The sequence below is a fragment of the Pelecanus crispus genome, chromosome 6 (assembly GCF_030463565.1).
Source record: "Pelecanus crispus isolate bPelCri1 chromosome 6, bPelCri1.pri, whole genome shotgun sequence".
Taxonomy (NCBI): Eukaryota; Metazoa; Chordata; class Aves; order Pelecaniformes; family Pelecanidae; genus Pelecanus; species Pelecanus crispus.
This window is the reverse complement of record NC_134648.1, coordinates 29,310,633-29,323,210: the sequence shown is the minus strand read 5'-3', so window position 1 is coordinate 29,323,210 and position 12,578 is coordinate 29,310,633. Positions and strand designations below refer to the sequence as shown.

The following is a 12,578-nucleotide window of genomic DNA, read 5'->3' as shown; positions in this document are numbered from 1 at the left end:
CCCTATTTTCCATTCTTTATACCCTGATAGGAACAAGTGGATGCAGAGAAGTTGCAGCTTTTTGCATGTAGGACTGGTTGATAGGCAGAGCCAAGCATTTATTGAGAATGCTGTCAGGTCAAAAATAACTTGTACTTGTAAACTTTGTGATAATTTTTAAGATACAATATTGATTAAATACTGTGTTAACCTACGGTTTTAATTTTCTTGGAATTGCTGCTGCTGTTTTTTTGTCTTTTCCTTTCAATAATATAAACTAGAGACATGAAAATATTTCTGTTCATTAGAGCTTCTGTGATGCCTACATTTTGGAAGAATAAGTATCTGACAATCTTAAAGGCCTTTCTCAGGAAGGGTGATTAATTGCATTATATGTGTTCATAATAGCTGTTTTTCCTTAGTTGGTTCACCATATGAAGTCATCTCTAACATTTGAATTCTGTAAATGAGAGATGATGCAGTGCTTGATTCCTAACACTGATTTCTTGTAAAATGGTGTTAATTAACCCTTCACTCAGTTGTTGTAAATTTCTGCTTTTTTTTTTTTTTTTTTTTTTTTTGAGATGAAGGGGTGGGGGTTTTGTTTCAAATTTTTTTCCCCATTTTCACCTGTCTGACCGGTTGCTGACTCTTTCTCTTTCTCTCCTGCTTTCAATGCATCTTGGGTAGAATTGTGGAACAAGCACCAGGAAGTGAAAAAGCAAAAATCTTTGGAAAAAACGAGTAAGGAAATTAAAAAATGTAGAAAACTGACACCTCCAGCCTCCCCATAACTGCCAACTCCCCAGGTGCAGGGTGAGCTTGCATCTATGGCACACAGTTTTTATGCCCACAAAAACAAAGGTCTATCAAGAAAACCTGCATTATAGAAGAGACCAAACAGATCAGTTTGCCTTGGGGAAATTGCGTTCAAATGTCTCTTCTTTTTATTTTTTTTTTCCTTTCTTTTTTCCTCCCCTGAATGTTGCATTCTTCAAAGAAGGGGAGGCAGATATTCTGCATCCTCACCATATCAGATATGTATGGAAGGATTTTAAGATATTCCATCTCCTTTCTTAAAAGTTAAAGACCAATTTTGCTTAACAAGTCTTTGACGCGAATATATTGATTCATTGTTTGAATGTTACTGGAATGAAGAATTCTCTGTTCTTTCAAGCTGTGGGATGGCAAATTTTGTTACCTGGCATCAACCATGAGCAGTTTATGACCACAGTCAGTCTGCAACAAGAAATACTTTTGAGGGGGAGAGAGAAGGTGTATGTGAAGAATTGTATTTAGTGATGGCTGTTAGAGAATAGCCTCATAATAAGGAATCAACCTGATTTTGTTTTTTATATCCCATGTTAGAGGAGGAGTGAAATAGTCTGAGGCTGATGCAGAGTCTAAATAGTAGTCTAAATCTACACAAATCTTAACATCTATTGATACATGATATTGAATAAAATATTGAATATATATTATCTGCAGGTGTAGTACAAGGTTTTGCTCTTTTGGTTATCACTGTTGTAAATAGAGACATATGATATAAGGACAACAGCTAGTTTATAATAACCATGATGTGATAGGTGTGTCCTAACCATAACTGTAGTTTCTACTTTGCAGAGCTGCTGCCCATTTTACAGACTGAAGGTTGGGGAGGATTAATAGCTAAGATGAATGGGTGAAAAGTCCTGACATTTTGACTTGGCCTGGGTTTGCTGCATTAGTTTTAGGCTCCTCAGTTAAATACTTCAGTTAAGTATAAGCGAGCATTTGGAGTTAGTTCAGAGAGAATGGGGCAAATGGGGCACCGCTGCAGTACAGCTTACTACATGTAAGATCTGAATTGCTTTCTGCTGAGGTAGGAGTGTGTGTGAGACAGACACATAGCACATGCACACACCTGCTCTCCCAAACTGGGCCTTTCAGGTAGGTGCCTACATTGGGAGGGATAAATTGAGGTTTTAGTGGTTTATATGTTTTAGATATACAACTCCGTAAAGAAAGGAAGGGGAAGTTTGTAAGTGCCTGTAAATTCATAGTGACAACAATGCGATTGCGGTTATTGTGCTCCTTAAACTCAGTAACCAGTATTCTCTGTCAATGTCAAATACCTGAACTGCTTCAGGCAGTTTCACTTGCTTTAAAAATCAAATTGCCAGAAATATATCTGAATTATGTGTTGGGACAGGGAACTCTTAAATTGCTTAAAACACACAGCTGAAGTGTAGTATTCTTGCTGTAATAATGAGATATAAAACTTTTTGCTGCATTGTTGCTCAGAACTAGAAGTGGTGGCCATTGGAATGAGTGGGAATAGACCCCTAGAAGTGAGCAGTGTATATTTCAGTGAAAAATAAGATTCAAAATTCTTAGAAAGGATATTTTTAGTTACTTTTCTTTTTTGTAAATTTTGTTTATGAAATATAAATTTTATAAATTTTTGTTTCTCTTTGTTAGAATCTTCGATGATTTGATTTACAGTAACTAAGGCATATGGATTTAGAGGCAGAATACTAAAACAAGTGAAGAACACTTTCTGTAAAACACGTCACATGGAGAATTGGTGGTTGAGTAGTAAGCTAGTATGGTCTGCACAGCCCGCTTATGGCTTTGCTATTCATGAGTTTACATACCATCTCAAACTCACTCCCACAAATCTTTGTATATTATCCTTCTCTCTCTCTCTCCTCCCTTCCTTTTTTCTTTCCTTTTCGCTGTCTTACCGTCTCTAATATTACATATAATACAAACATGTTCATAATTCCCAGGTTGTTGTGATCAGTGGTTATAAGAGATAGTGGCATTGTCTGCTTAGAGATACTGGATATGGTCATGGGTATATAATACAAATATTCCAGCTGCTGATCATGTCTTCCTGTTACTGAATAGTTGGCAGATATGGATGTGGCAGAAGCGTTGCATTCAGTCTCTTCCCCTTTCTGAGAGTAGTGACATTCTGTGTACAGTCTATAACACAACCTTTTCTTGCCTCGTTATTTACCTCATTCAGTGCTTATCCAAATTTCTTTTCAGGCTCTACCTCTCCATCATTCTCTTTCCCTTCTGCCATCCCATTAGAGGACAATAGATGATACAATTCTAGAACTGCATGGGAAATTGAACATAAAGTTCTCTATAGTTTTTTTCCCCTTTTTTTTTTTTGGATCGGCGGGTTAATGAATGCATGACTTAAGGCTTGCTGATCCCTTCTCTCACTACTGACCTATATGATTGCCAACTCTGGAGAGCCATTTATTAATGTAATTGGGGACTGTTGTGAAGTACAGCATCATACAAGCTTCTTCCTTGTAATTCTTAGTCGTGTAACACCAATTGTCGCTGTTTATGTTCTTGTCATGTGTTGCCTGATTTTTGCCTAGATAGTTGCTGCAGGCAACCTAACAAACTCAGTCCAAGACTTTGAGCAAATTAGCTGTTCAAAAAAGCATTCTCACTTTAAGTAAATAGGTATCCTTTATTTTGCCAAGAATAAAGGAAGTGGCTTCCTAGAGTTGAATGGCAACTGCTCTGCATGTGTTATTGTAACTGGAAGCTACTTGACCTTTGTCTGTCTTCTTTTCTCTCTTGAATGGCTAATAAAGGTACTGTTTAGTGATAGTCACTCCTGGACTATGCCTTTGGAGTATTTGAAATTCAAACTAATGTTTGAAGAATGGCAGATGTGTCCTGCTGGCCTTGTTGTTTATAGTACCAAGGAATAAAAAAAACCAAAGGAATGAGAAGGCAAATTTGTTTTCTTGGTACTGTTCCTGCTTTCAGTCTGTCATCTGCTTTCTGCCATACTGTTTTTTCTTGGTACAGTAATGATTTACTCTTTCCTTTGTTCAGGGCCAGAAGGTGTGAAACACTTTGATTTGGGAGAAACAGATGAGAAAAAATCCCAAATCAGTGCAGACAGTGGCCTCAGTTTGGCTTCAGGTTCTCAGGTTAGTGGCTCCTATGCTTGCTTCATTTATGTGGTAAGAGAGAGGATTCTTCTATTCACTACTTAATTGTGGGAAGAATTCTAGGATTTGAGCATTCTTGAAAGGCTCATTCAGTAAAATTTCTTCCCCCCTTCCTGTAGGGGACTGATCTTTGTGAACTACTCAATTGTATGACCCCATGATCTTTTTGACATGCAGGCAGTAGTTTGTATTTGGCTGGCTAAATAAACCAAGGAAGTGTAAGGTGTGTGATTCAAGACTCCAAAGGAATGGGAAGTGATGTTCTCTCCTTATGATAAAAACTAATGTGACTTTTCTTCCTGTCCTTTATATGTTTTGATTGCAGAAGAGTGATTTTGACTCTATTCCCAGCGGAGGACCAGCAGTTATGGTCCGAAGCACAAGCCAGGATTCTGAAGTTAGCACAGTGGTAGGATATGCCCAAAGTGAAATCTTGATGTGATTCACTGCTTGCTAAAGTGGGGGAGGGCATTTGGTGCCTGCATTTTGTGTGGTATGGCTGCGTACTGTAACACATGCATAATATATGTCTATGAGTTCTCTCTCCAGAGCCTGTGAGTGGGTGGCAAGCATATGTGTCTGACAGAACATACCTAGCACGTTATTAGCAGATTGCATCCTTCGTATATGGTGCTCGTTGCTTTAACATATTCCTACGTATTGGTGTATTTATGGAACTGGTGGATTGCAGTAATTTTATAAATATGCCTTAGTTGTGTATAAACCATCTATAAAGAATAGAAGTTTAAAAATGTAACCTGAGAGCGAAAAAGGCAGATCATTTGATGCATTAAAAACAAAAGTGAACTTTCTGATGTATTACCTTAAAGCACTTGAATCATATCAAAGTATGTCTGCTTGCTTTCCAGTCAACTACAGGGCCTAGAGGGAAAAGGTAGAAGGAATGCATTCAGTAAAAAAAGAACGAGCCTTCTGCCTACTACATGTTATCTGATATGGCATATTCCAGGGACAAAACCCAAGGAACTTTCCTTTTGTTGTTGTTGTTGTTGTTTTTTGTTCTCTCTAAACTGCTGCATACCTGTGAATATCTGGCTTTTCCCAGCCTGTAACAAGAATAATCTCTGATTGTCTTTGTCTAATGGACCCAGAAATTGTATTCTATGGGATACTGCCCCAGATAGAAGAGGGGTCTAGAAGAGCTGGTTGATACTCAAGTATGTCCTCCTCCAAGCTCAAGAAAGGTCCATCCCGACAAGTAGGAGACCAAGCAAAGGCAGCAGGATGCCTGCATGGATGAGCAAAGAGCTCCTAACTGAACTCAGACATAAAAAGGAAGTATGCAAGAGGTGGAAGCAGGGGCAGGTGACCCAGGAAGAGTATACATTTGCTGTCTCATCTTGCAGGGGTAGGCTTAGGAAAGCCCATATGGACCCGGAGTTGAATCTGAATGTGGATTGTGGATGGAAACAGGGAAAGATTCTACAAGTACATAAGCAGCAAGAGAAAGGCCTAGGGAAAACGTGGGCCTGCTGCTGAATGGGGCAGAAGAACTAGTGACAGATGGAAAAGACTGAGGTACTTGGGACATTGTTTGCATCAGTTTTTACCAGTAAAACTGTCCTTCAGGAATCCCAGGCCCCTGAGACCAGAGGAAAGGTCTGGAACAAGAAAGACTTACCCTTTGATGGAGGATGACCAGGCTATGGAGCAGTTCAACAAACTGGATGTATGTAAATCTATGGTTCCTGAGGGGTTGCAGCCACAAGCGCTGAGGGAGCTGGCTGATGCCATTGCAAGGCCACTCTTGATTGTCTCTGAACAGTCATGGTAATTAGGAGAGGTTCCTGAAGACAGCAAATACCACTCTTATCTTCAGGATGGGCAAGAAGGAAGATCTGGGGAACTACAGGCTGACCAGCCTCACCTCAGTCCTTGGGAAAGGTGATGGAGAAAATCTTCCTGGGAAATGTTTTCAAACACATGAAGAAAGTACAAGAGGGTGAATGGCACTAGTCATCACGGATTTACAAAGGGGTAGCCATGCTTAACCAACCTGATAGCCTTCTACAGTGAGATGACTAGCTTGGTGGATGAGGAGAGAGCAGCAGATGTTGTTTACCTCAACTTCTGTAAAGCTTTTGACACTGTCTCCTGTGACATAGACAAGCTGACAAAGTATGGGTTAGGTAAGTGGACAGTGAGGTGGACTGAAAACTGGCTGAATGACTGGGCCTGGAGGGTTCTGATCAGTGGCACAATGTCCAGCTGGAGACAAGTCACTAGTGGCATACTCCTGGGGTCAGTACTGGGGCCAGTACTGTTCAACACTTCATTGATGACATGGATGATGGTGCAGAGCAAGTTCACAGAGGATGCAAAACTGGGAGGAGTGACCGACACACCAGATGGTTGTGCCACCATTCAGAGGGGCCTCAACAGGCTGGAGAACTGGGCAGAGAGGAATCTATGAAGTCCAACAAGGGGAAAATGCCAAGTCCTGCATGTGGAGAGGAATAACCCCAGGCACCAGTAGACTCTGGGGGCTGACTGGCTGGAAAGCAGCTTTGTTGGGTAGGACCGTGGGATCCTGGTGGACAACAAGCTGACTGTGAGCCAGCAATGCACCCTCGTGGCAGGAAAAGGCCAACAGTATTCTAGGCTGTATTAGGAAGAGCATTGTCAGCAGGTCGAGGGAGGTGATCCTTCTGCTTTACTCAGCACCAGTGAGGCTGCATCTGGAGTATTATGTCCAATTCTGGGCTCCGCAGTACAAGAAGGATAAGGACTTACTGGAGTGAGTCCAGCTTAGGGCCATGAAGACTATTAAGGGACTGGAGCATCTTTCATGAGAGGAGAGACTGAGAGAGCTGGGACTCTTCAGCCTGGAGAAAAGAAGGCTCGGGGGGATCTTTCCAATTGGTATAAATACCTGATGGGAGGGAATGAAGGCAAGGGAGCCAGATTCTTCTCAGTAGTACCCACTGGCAGGACAAGAGGCAGTCAACACAAAAATTAAAGCACAGGAAATTCCATCTGAACACAAGAAAACACTTTTTTAGTTTGAGCGTGGTCAAACACTGGAGCAGTTTGCCCAGAGAGGTTGTGGATTCTCCATTTGTGGAGATTTTAAAAACCTGACTGGACATGGTTCTCAGCAACATACTCTAGCTGACCCTGCTTGAGCAGGGGGCTTGTCTGTAGATGATCGTAACAGCTCCCTTCCAACCTAAATAGTTCTGTGATTTTTCTGAAGGGCTTTTTGAATCTCTTCACCTTTTTCTGCAGAATAGGTTTTGATGAAAAGTTACTGAAGGAGAAAAGGCAAATGTGGCCTTCAGTTGTACTGCTTCTTACTTTGTGCCTTAAGAAGAAACATTTTACAACTTTTCTCTCCACAGCGTCTTTGTCTATTGAAGGTAACAGCCTTATTTTTCTCCACAGGTTAGTAACAGTTCCGGAGAGACATTAGGAGCAGACAGTGATTTGAGTAGCAATGCTGGTGATGGCCCAAGTGTGGAAAATGGTGGCAATTTGACAGGATCCAGAGGCACTGTGTCAGACAGTGAAATTGAGACAAACTCTGCTACTAGCTCTATCTTTGTAAGGGCATTGCAGACTTCCCTTTTTTATTTTTCTCTCTTTTTTTTTAATTAAATCTTGTACAGTAATAGTTTCAGTGTGTGTGCATGTGTGGGAGAGGATCTCTGATTCTGTTCTAAAGGTTAATCAGCAATGACTTACAATATTAAAATATTAAAGATGTAATTTTGTATGGATCCACGTACCTTTCTTAATTTCCTGAGCAATACATGGTTCTTTGAGGATAGTAGATTCACATCTCGCACCATGTTAAAGGCTCTAGCAATATTTAATTCCCTCTCATTCAATATTTCTCTCAACCAAATGGACATTTAATTGTCCTTCAGAGGCAAAACAACATTGATGGGCATTGTTTGACCTTACCTAACTAAGAGGAACAGATTCCCCTGTTTCCTAGGAACAGCTGTTTGATACAGGAAAAGGGATGACCCATGGTAGATCTAGCAGCTGTTCTGTTTCTTTAAAACATTACTTTAATCCTATTTGAAGTGTAATCATAACTTTTAAATATATTTTCCTGGTTGGAAGATCTGTATGCAGTAAAATTCAAATGATCTGAGAGCACTTGTTCATTTTGGTTTTTAAAGTGCTTGATTATTGGGTATTACCTCTAATGTACATCTTATGACAAAAATAATTCTGTATTCAATTTGGCTAAATCAAGCTGTCAGCCAGATATGAAAACAACTTGCAATGCTTTAAGATTGGTCTCACTGTGTTAATTATTTTTTAATCCTGATAAGATTGTAAAAGCCTTTACAGGGCTTCTAATTTTAAGCAACAAACAAAATCATTGTGCTTCATTGCAGATTTCTTATAAAAGCATGAAAACGATGTAACCATGTCTGCTTATTTAGCTGCAAGAGGGGATCTTCTCAGTTATGAAAGAGTTAGACTTTTTTTTTAAACAGTTGTCTGTATTTTTCTGCTTGATTAATGAAACTAAATGGAATTTTAAGAACCCTTGTGACAGATTTAGAACAAAGATGATGGGTGTACATGATGTGTGATGAATGTCAGGTATTGCACCATAGTTTACCTAGTGGTAGAGAAATAGATGGGCCAGCTTTATTATCACAGTTTTTGCTGGCTGATAGTCCCAGCACACAGCTCTTCAGACCAGATGATATGTAATCAGTTGCTTAACATCATACCTTTATGAATGGTAAATGAAAGAAAAACCTGTAAAGTCTGAATGTGAGATAGAGCTCAGGTAATCTTATTTGTCTATCTGTCTCTCTTTGTTTTTCCTTTGTCTGACTCTGGACTTTTACATGTATTACCATGTTCTTTGAACAGAGTAATTTATTGGTCTTGTGAACATTTGTGGGAGAAGCATCTCTGAAGTATAGCTTGCAAACTGTATCTGTTAAGTACAAGAGTGGACTGCAAGAAACAGCCCTGCAGGGTGCAAAGTCAAATTGTCTGACACCTCTTGTGTTACTTTCAGGCCAAGTCTCACAACCTGAAGCAGAGTGTGAAGGATAGCAAGGGCAGTACTCCAGGGAGAGGTCCAGAGGATGGGAACCAACGTGTCTACCTCTATGAAGGACTTTTAGGTAAACTATTTTTTTTTGGCGGGGAGGGGATCTTTTAGACTGAAGTTCAGCTGGAGTCATGTTTGGGGCATACTGGAATTTTTACATTCCCAGAGACTGTTTTTAATCACTTACGGTTGTCCGTACTGGTAGAATAGGGGGGCGCATCAGACCATTCAGAGTAAAGCCAAAGATTTGCTGGGGAGATTGAATAAGAATAAGAGGATATGGGTGTGAGTGGTGTAGTTTGCCTAAAATGTAGTTTGTCCAAGTCTCTTGCTGTTCTTGAATATGAATTCTTTAAACTGTTGGAAAAAGAGAAGGAACTCAGCTGTGCATGGAAGGCTAAAATCTGTCACTGATCTTGAAAAAAAGATCCTTCAGCTGAAGTCATTGAGCAGAGGGCTACTAAACTCAGAATACTAATGGCCATTGAATGTGTCCTTGAATTAGGAGTATATTGATTTGTTTGAAATGTATTTCATCTGGACTTGCTGTTAATCAAGAGCTTTCTCTTCCTGTGTTTTTCATCCTTTCCATTTATCGTTCCTACCTGCTTGGAATTGTGCAGGTAGGGATAAAGGATCTGTCTGGGACCAGTTAGAGGATGCTGCAATGGAAACCTTCTCTATGAGTAATAATCTTATCTTTCCACTTCTCTGTGTGTTTGCCATGATATGTGTTTGTGTGAGATACTCCTGTCTCTTTCGGGCAGTGTTAACAGCATATGTAAGAAGATATGCTCCTTAAAGAATAGAGATGAGAGGTACTTTTGTGTAAAGGTTTGAAAAGATTATGCCATGAATTAGAATGAGAGATACATCTTGTCTTCTCTTTTACCCTTTTCTTCAGTTGTGATGTTGCTTGTTGTTTAAAAGTAACCTTTTTTTTTTTAATATGGATTAATTGTGTGTTGGCTTATGGCATTTTCAAGGAATGGGAAGGAACAGGAATTAATCTTAAAGTATTTGACTGGAGTAAATGGAATAAATGCTCAATTTTTGTATACATTGCATAGGCAAAGAGCGTTCAACTTTGTGGGACCAGATGCAGTTCTGGGAAGATGCTTTTTTGGATGCTGTGATGTTAGAGAGAGAAGGAATGGGGATGGACCAGGGACCTCAGGAAATGATTGACAGGTAAAGTTTTTAGCAGACCTCTTCCTCCTCATTGTTTCACCTGTGGCTGAAATAGTAAAAAACAATATTTTAATTCTGCTGGACATGCTATTGTCACTTTGTAAACCTTGTTACTATACCTGGCTGTTCCAAAGTGAGCCTTTTGTCTCTGTGCTGGCCAGTATCTCCTGATACTGAAATACTGTCTTCATTTGTGACCTATTTTTTGTAACTCTTGTGGAGAGGTGATATTTCCAGAGAAATGGGTAATGTAAGCATAATCACAGTATGAATAGATGGAATAGACTAGATCAATACTAAAGCAAGAGATTTCTGTGGCAAGATGACTGTATTCTGGAATAAAGGAAGATATCCGTGTGTTGACATAAGGTGAAAGAGTTAAATGTTTTCAGAAACTGCATTTTGAGCCTTCTCAAAATGCAAAGTCACTTATAGGTGTTTTTACTTTACAGTTTGTAGTTAAAAGAAAAAAAAACCCACGAAGGAACCACTCTCTAGAAATATCTGCATGGTTGCTTAAAGCTAGACTGCTTCTAAGATGCCAGTCTTCACTACCTGCTTGCTTCCCCCCCAGCTCTGTTAATATCTGATCATTCTCTGTCTACCACCTGCAGCTGTACCACCTACACCCATGCTATCATGTAACATGGGGTCGGGTAGCCAAAATAAGAACTAGTTTGTGAGGTGCTTATTTGAAAACTCTTTCTTTTTCCACAGACTACATACCTTACTAGAAAAAGAGAGTGCCTGCACGCTTCCTTCATCAGTTTAGTTTCTGCCTTGCAGCTACATTTAAGCTCTAAAGGCGGGTAGCTCTTGTACTGAGTTCTATGTTCCTCTTCTAGCAGCTGTAATTGTCATGGAGCTGCGACTGCAGAAAGGAGGAAATGGATAAGCCCAGCGGACCACTGAGAACTTTCCCACTGAGCAGATTTTATTTACTTCAGCTAGTTAATAATTAATGGAAATGTTTAATTAGTGATCCCAGTGTTCTACAAGAAAACGTCCATTTGGCTTAGTGGTTTTGGAGGTTTTATTTGCCATACACTTTACAAATAGCGATCTGTCCTCTGCCAGTGCTTTAGTGAATTGGATGAAGAATGCCTGTGAGTCTGCTTCAGATCTAGCTCTTCTTGCAGGTATCTTTCCCTGGGAGAACATGATCGAAAGCGTTTGGAGGATGATGAGGACCGCTTGTTGGCTACACTGCTGCATAATATGATTGCTTATATGCTTATGATAAAGGTGACTTTTCTTTTTCTTTTTAACAGATCACTGCTCAGATTTAAGCAGTATATTTTGTAGGTGTTGTCTTGAAACCATACATCTCTGTTCACAGATCTCAGAATAGTGAAGTATAAAAGAATGTTATAAAACATCTCCTAATCTTAATGAAAAAATTGCTTCAGTACCTAGAGATTCTTTGAGATATGTTGTCTGAGTTTATGCAGTTCTATGCCATGGGTATGCATATGCATTGCCATTTAAAATAGATATTTATTATTTCTACTAGGATCTTTAGAGGGCATTCTTATTTTTAAGAGTATGGGTTACAAATTAAGTAGAGGGCATCTTCTAATCTGATTTCCTTATAGCTGCAAATTCCAAACATTGGCAGATTGTGAATATGCATATCAATAACTTAACAAGAAATTTGCCTTTACTAGTAAGCAACCCTTTTTTTCCTCATTCAGTGGGTTGTCTAAATGCACCTTAGTGCTGTAGGTGGCTACTAGCAATATCTTCCTTTTAGTCTGAATAATTTCTTAGATAGTCCAAATCCTCTCTCAAAGTCATTGGAAAATCAATCTTCTAAAATTTTGGTCATGTTTAGAATCAGCTTAGGTGTATGGTTTTACCTGTAACAGATTTGATGCATTGTGCTGTCCAGTGCAACAGCTTGACATTAAGAATAGCTGTACACAGATGATAGTTTGATAACTTTCACTGTTTAAATGCAGAGGCGAGACCTCATTCCATAGATAAAGCATGTCTGATACCCAACCAGTGGAAGAAGTTATTGTATGTAATTTTTTTTTGGGGGGGGGGGGGTGGGGGAGAGTGGTGAGAGAGAAGGAAGGTATTGATTTTTCCTAAAATAAATGGAATGTGAAGGTAAGTTTTAAGATGGGATTTGAGTATATTTGGAATGAGTTTATTTCAGAAGACAACTGTGGGATTTGGCCAATAGGACATGCATTGCTGCAATACTTAAAGTAGAAGTAATAATAACCAGTGCAGTTACTTTCATCACAGGATGCAAAAGAGGAGAGCAAATAATATTGGTTTCGAAAGGCTATCTCTTGACAGATGTTGACAGAGTTAGTCCCAGAGGGGAAGAGTGTCTTTTGGTGTGGTGAAAATAATCGGATCCCCAAGAAAAGAGT

General features: G+C 39.6%; 1 protein-coding gene across 35 annotated transcripts in view; it reads left to right on the top strand.

Moving 5' to 3' along the window:
* Window positions 1-12,578, top strand: part of MADD (MAP kinase activating death domain) — a 60,946-nt gene that overhangs the window by 29,545 nt on the left and 18,823 nt on the right. For 10 of the 35 annotated variants that reach the window (XM_075711977.1, XM_075711986.1, XM_075711973.1 and 7 more), the window contains 8 exons: window positions 670-723; window positions 3,832-3,929; window positions 4,276-4,347; window positions 7,356-7,514; window positions 8,965-9,073; window positions 9,624-9,686; window positions 10,071-10,191; window positions 11,331-11,436. In XM_075711977.1, the coding sequence (XP_075568092.1) occupies window positions 670-723; window positions 3,832-3,929; window positions 4,276-4,347; window positions 7,356-7,514; window positions 8,965-9,073; window positions 9,624-9,686; window positions 10,071-10,191; window positions 11,331-11,436 (782 nt within the window). Of the gene's footprint in view, window positions 1-669; window positions 724-3,831; window positions 3,930-4,275; window positions 4,360-7,355; window positions 7,515-8,964; window positions 9,074-9,623; window positions 9,687-10,070; window positions 10,192-11,330; window positions 11,437-12,578 lie in introns of all 35 variants that reach the window. The other 25 variants (XM_075711988.1, XM_075711989.1, XM_075711990.1 and 22 more) reach the window with 7 other exon arrangements.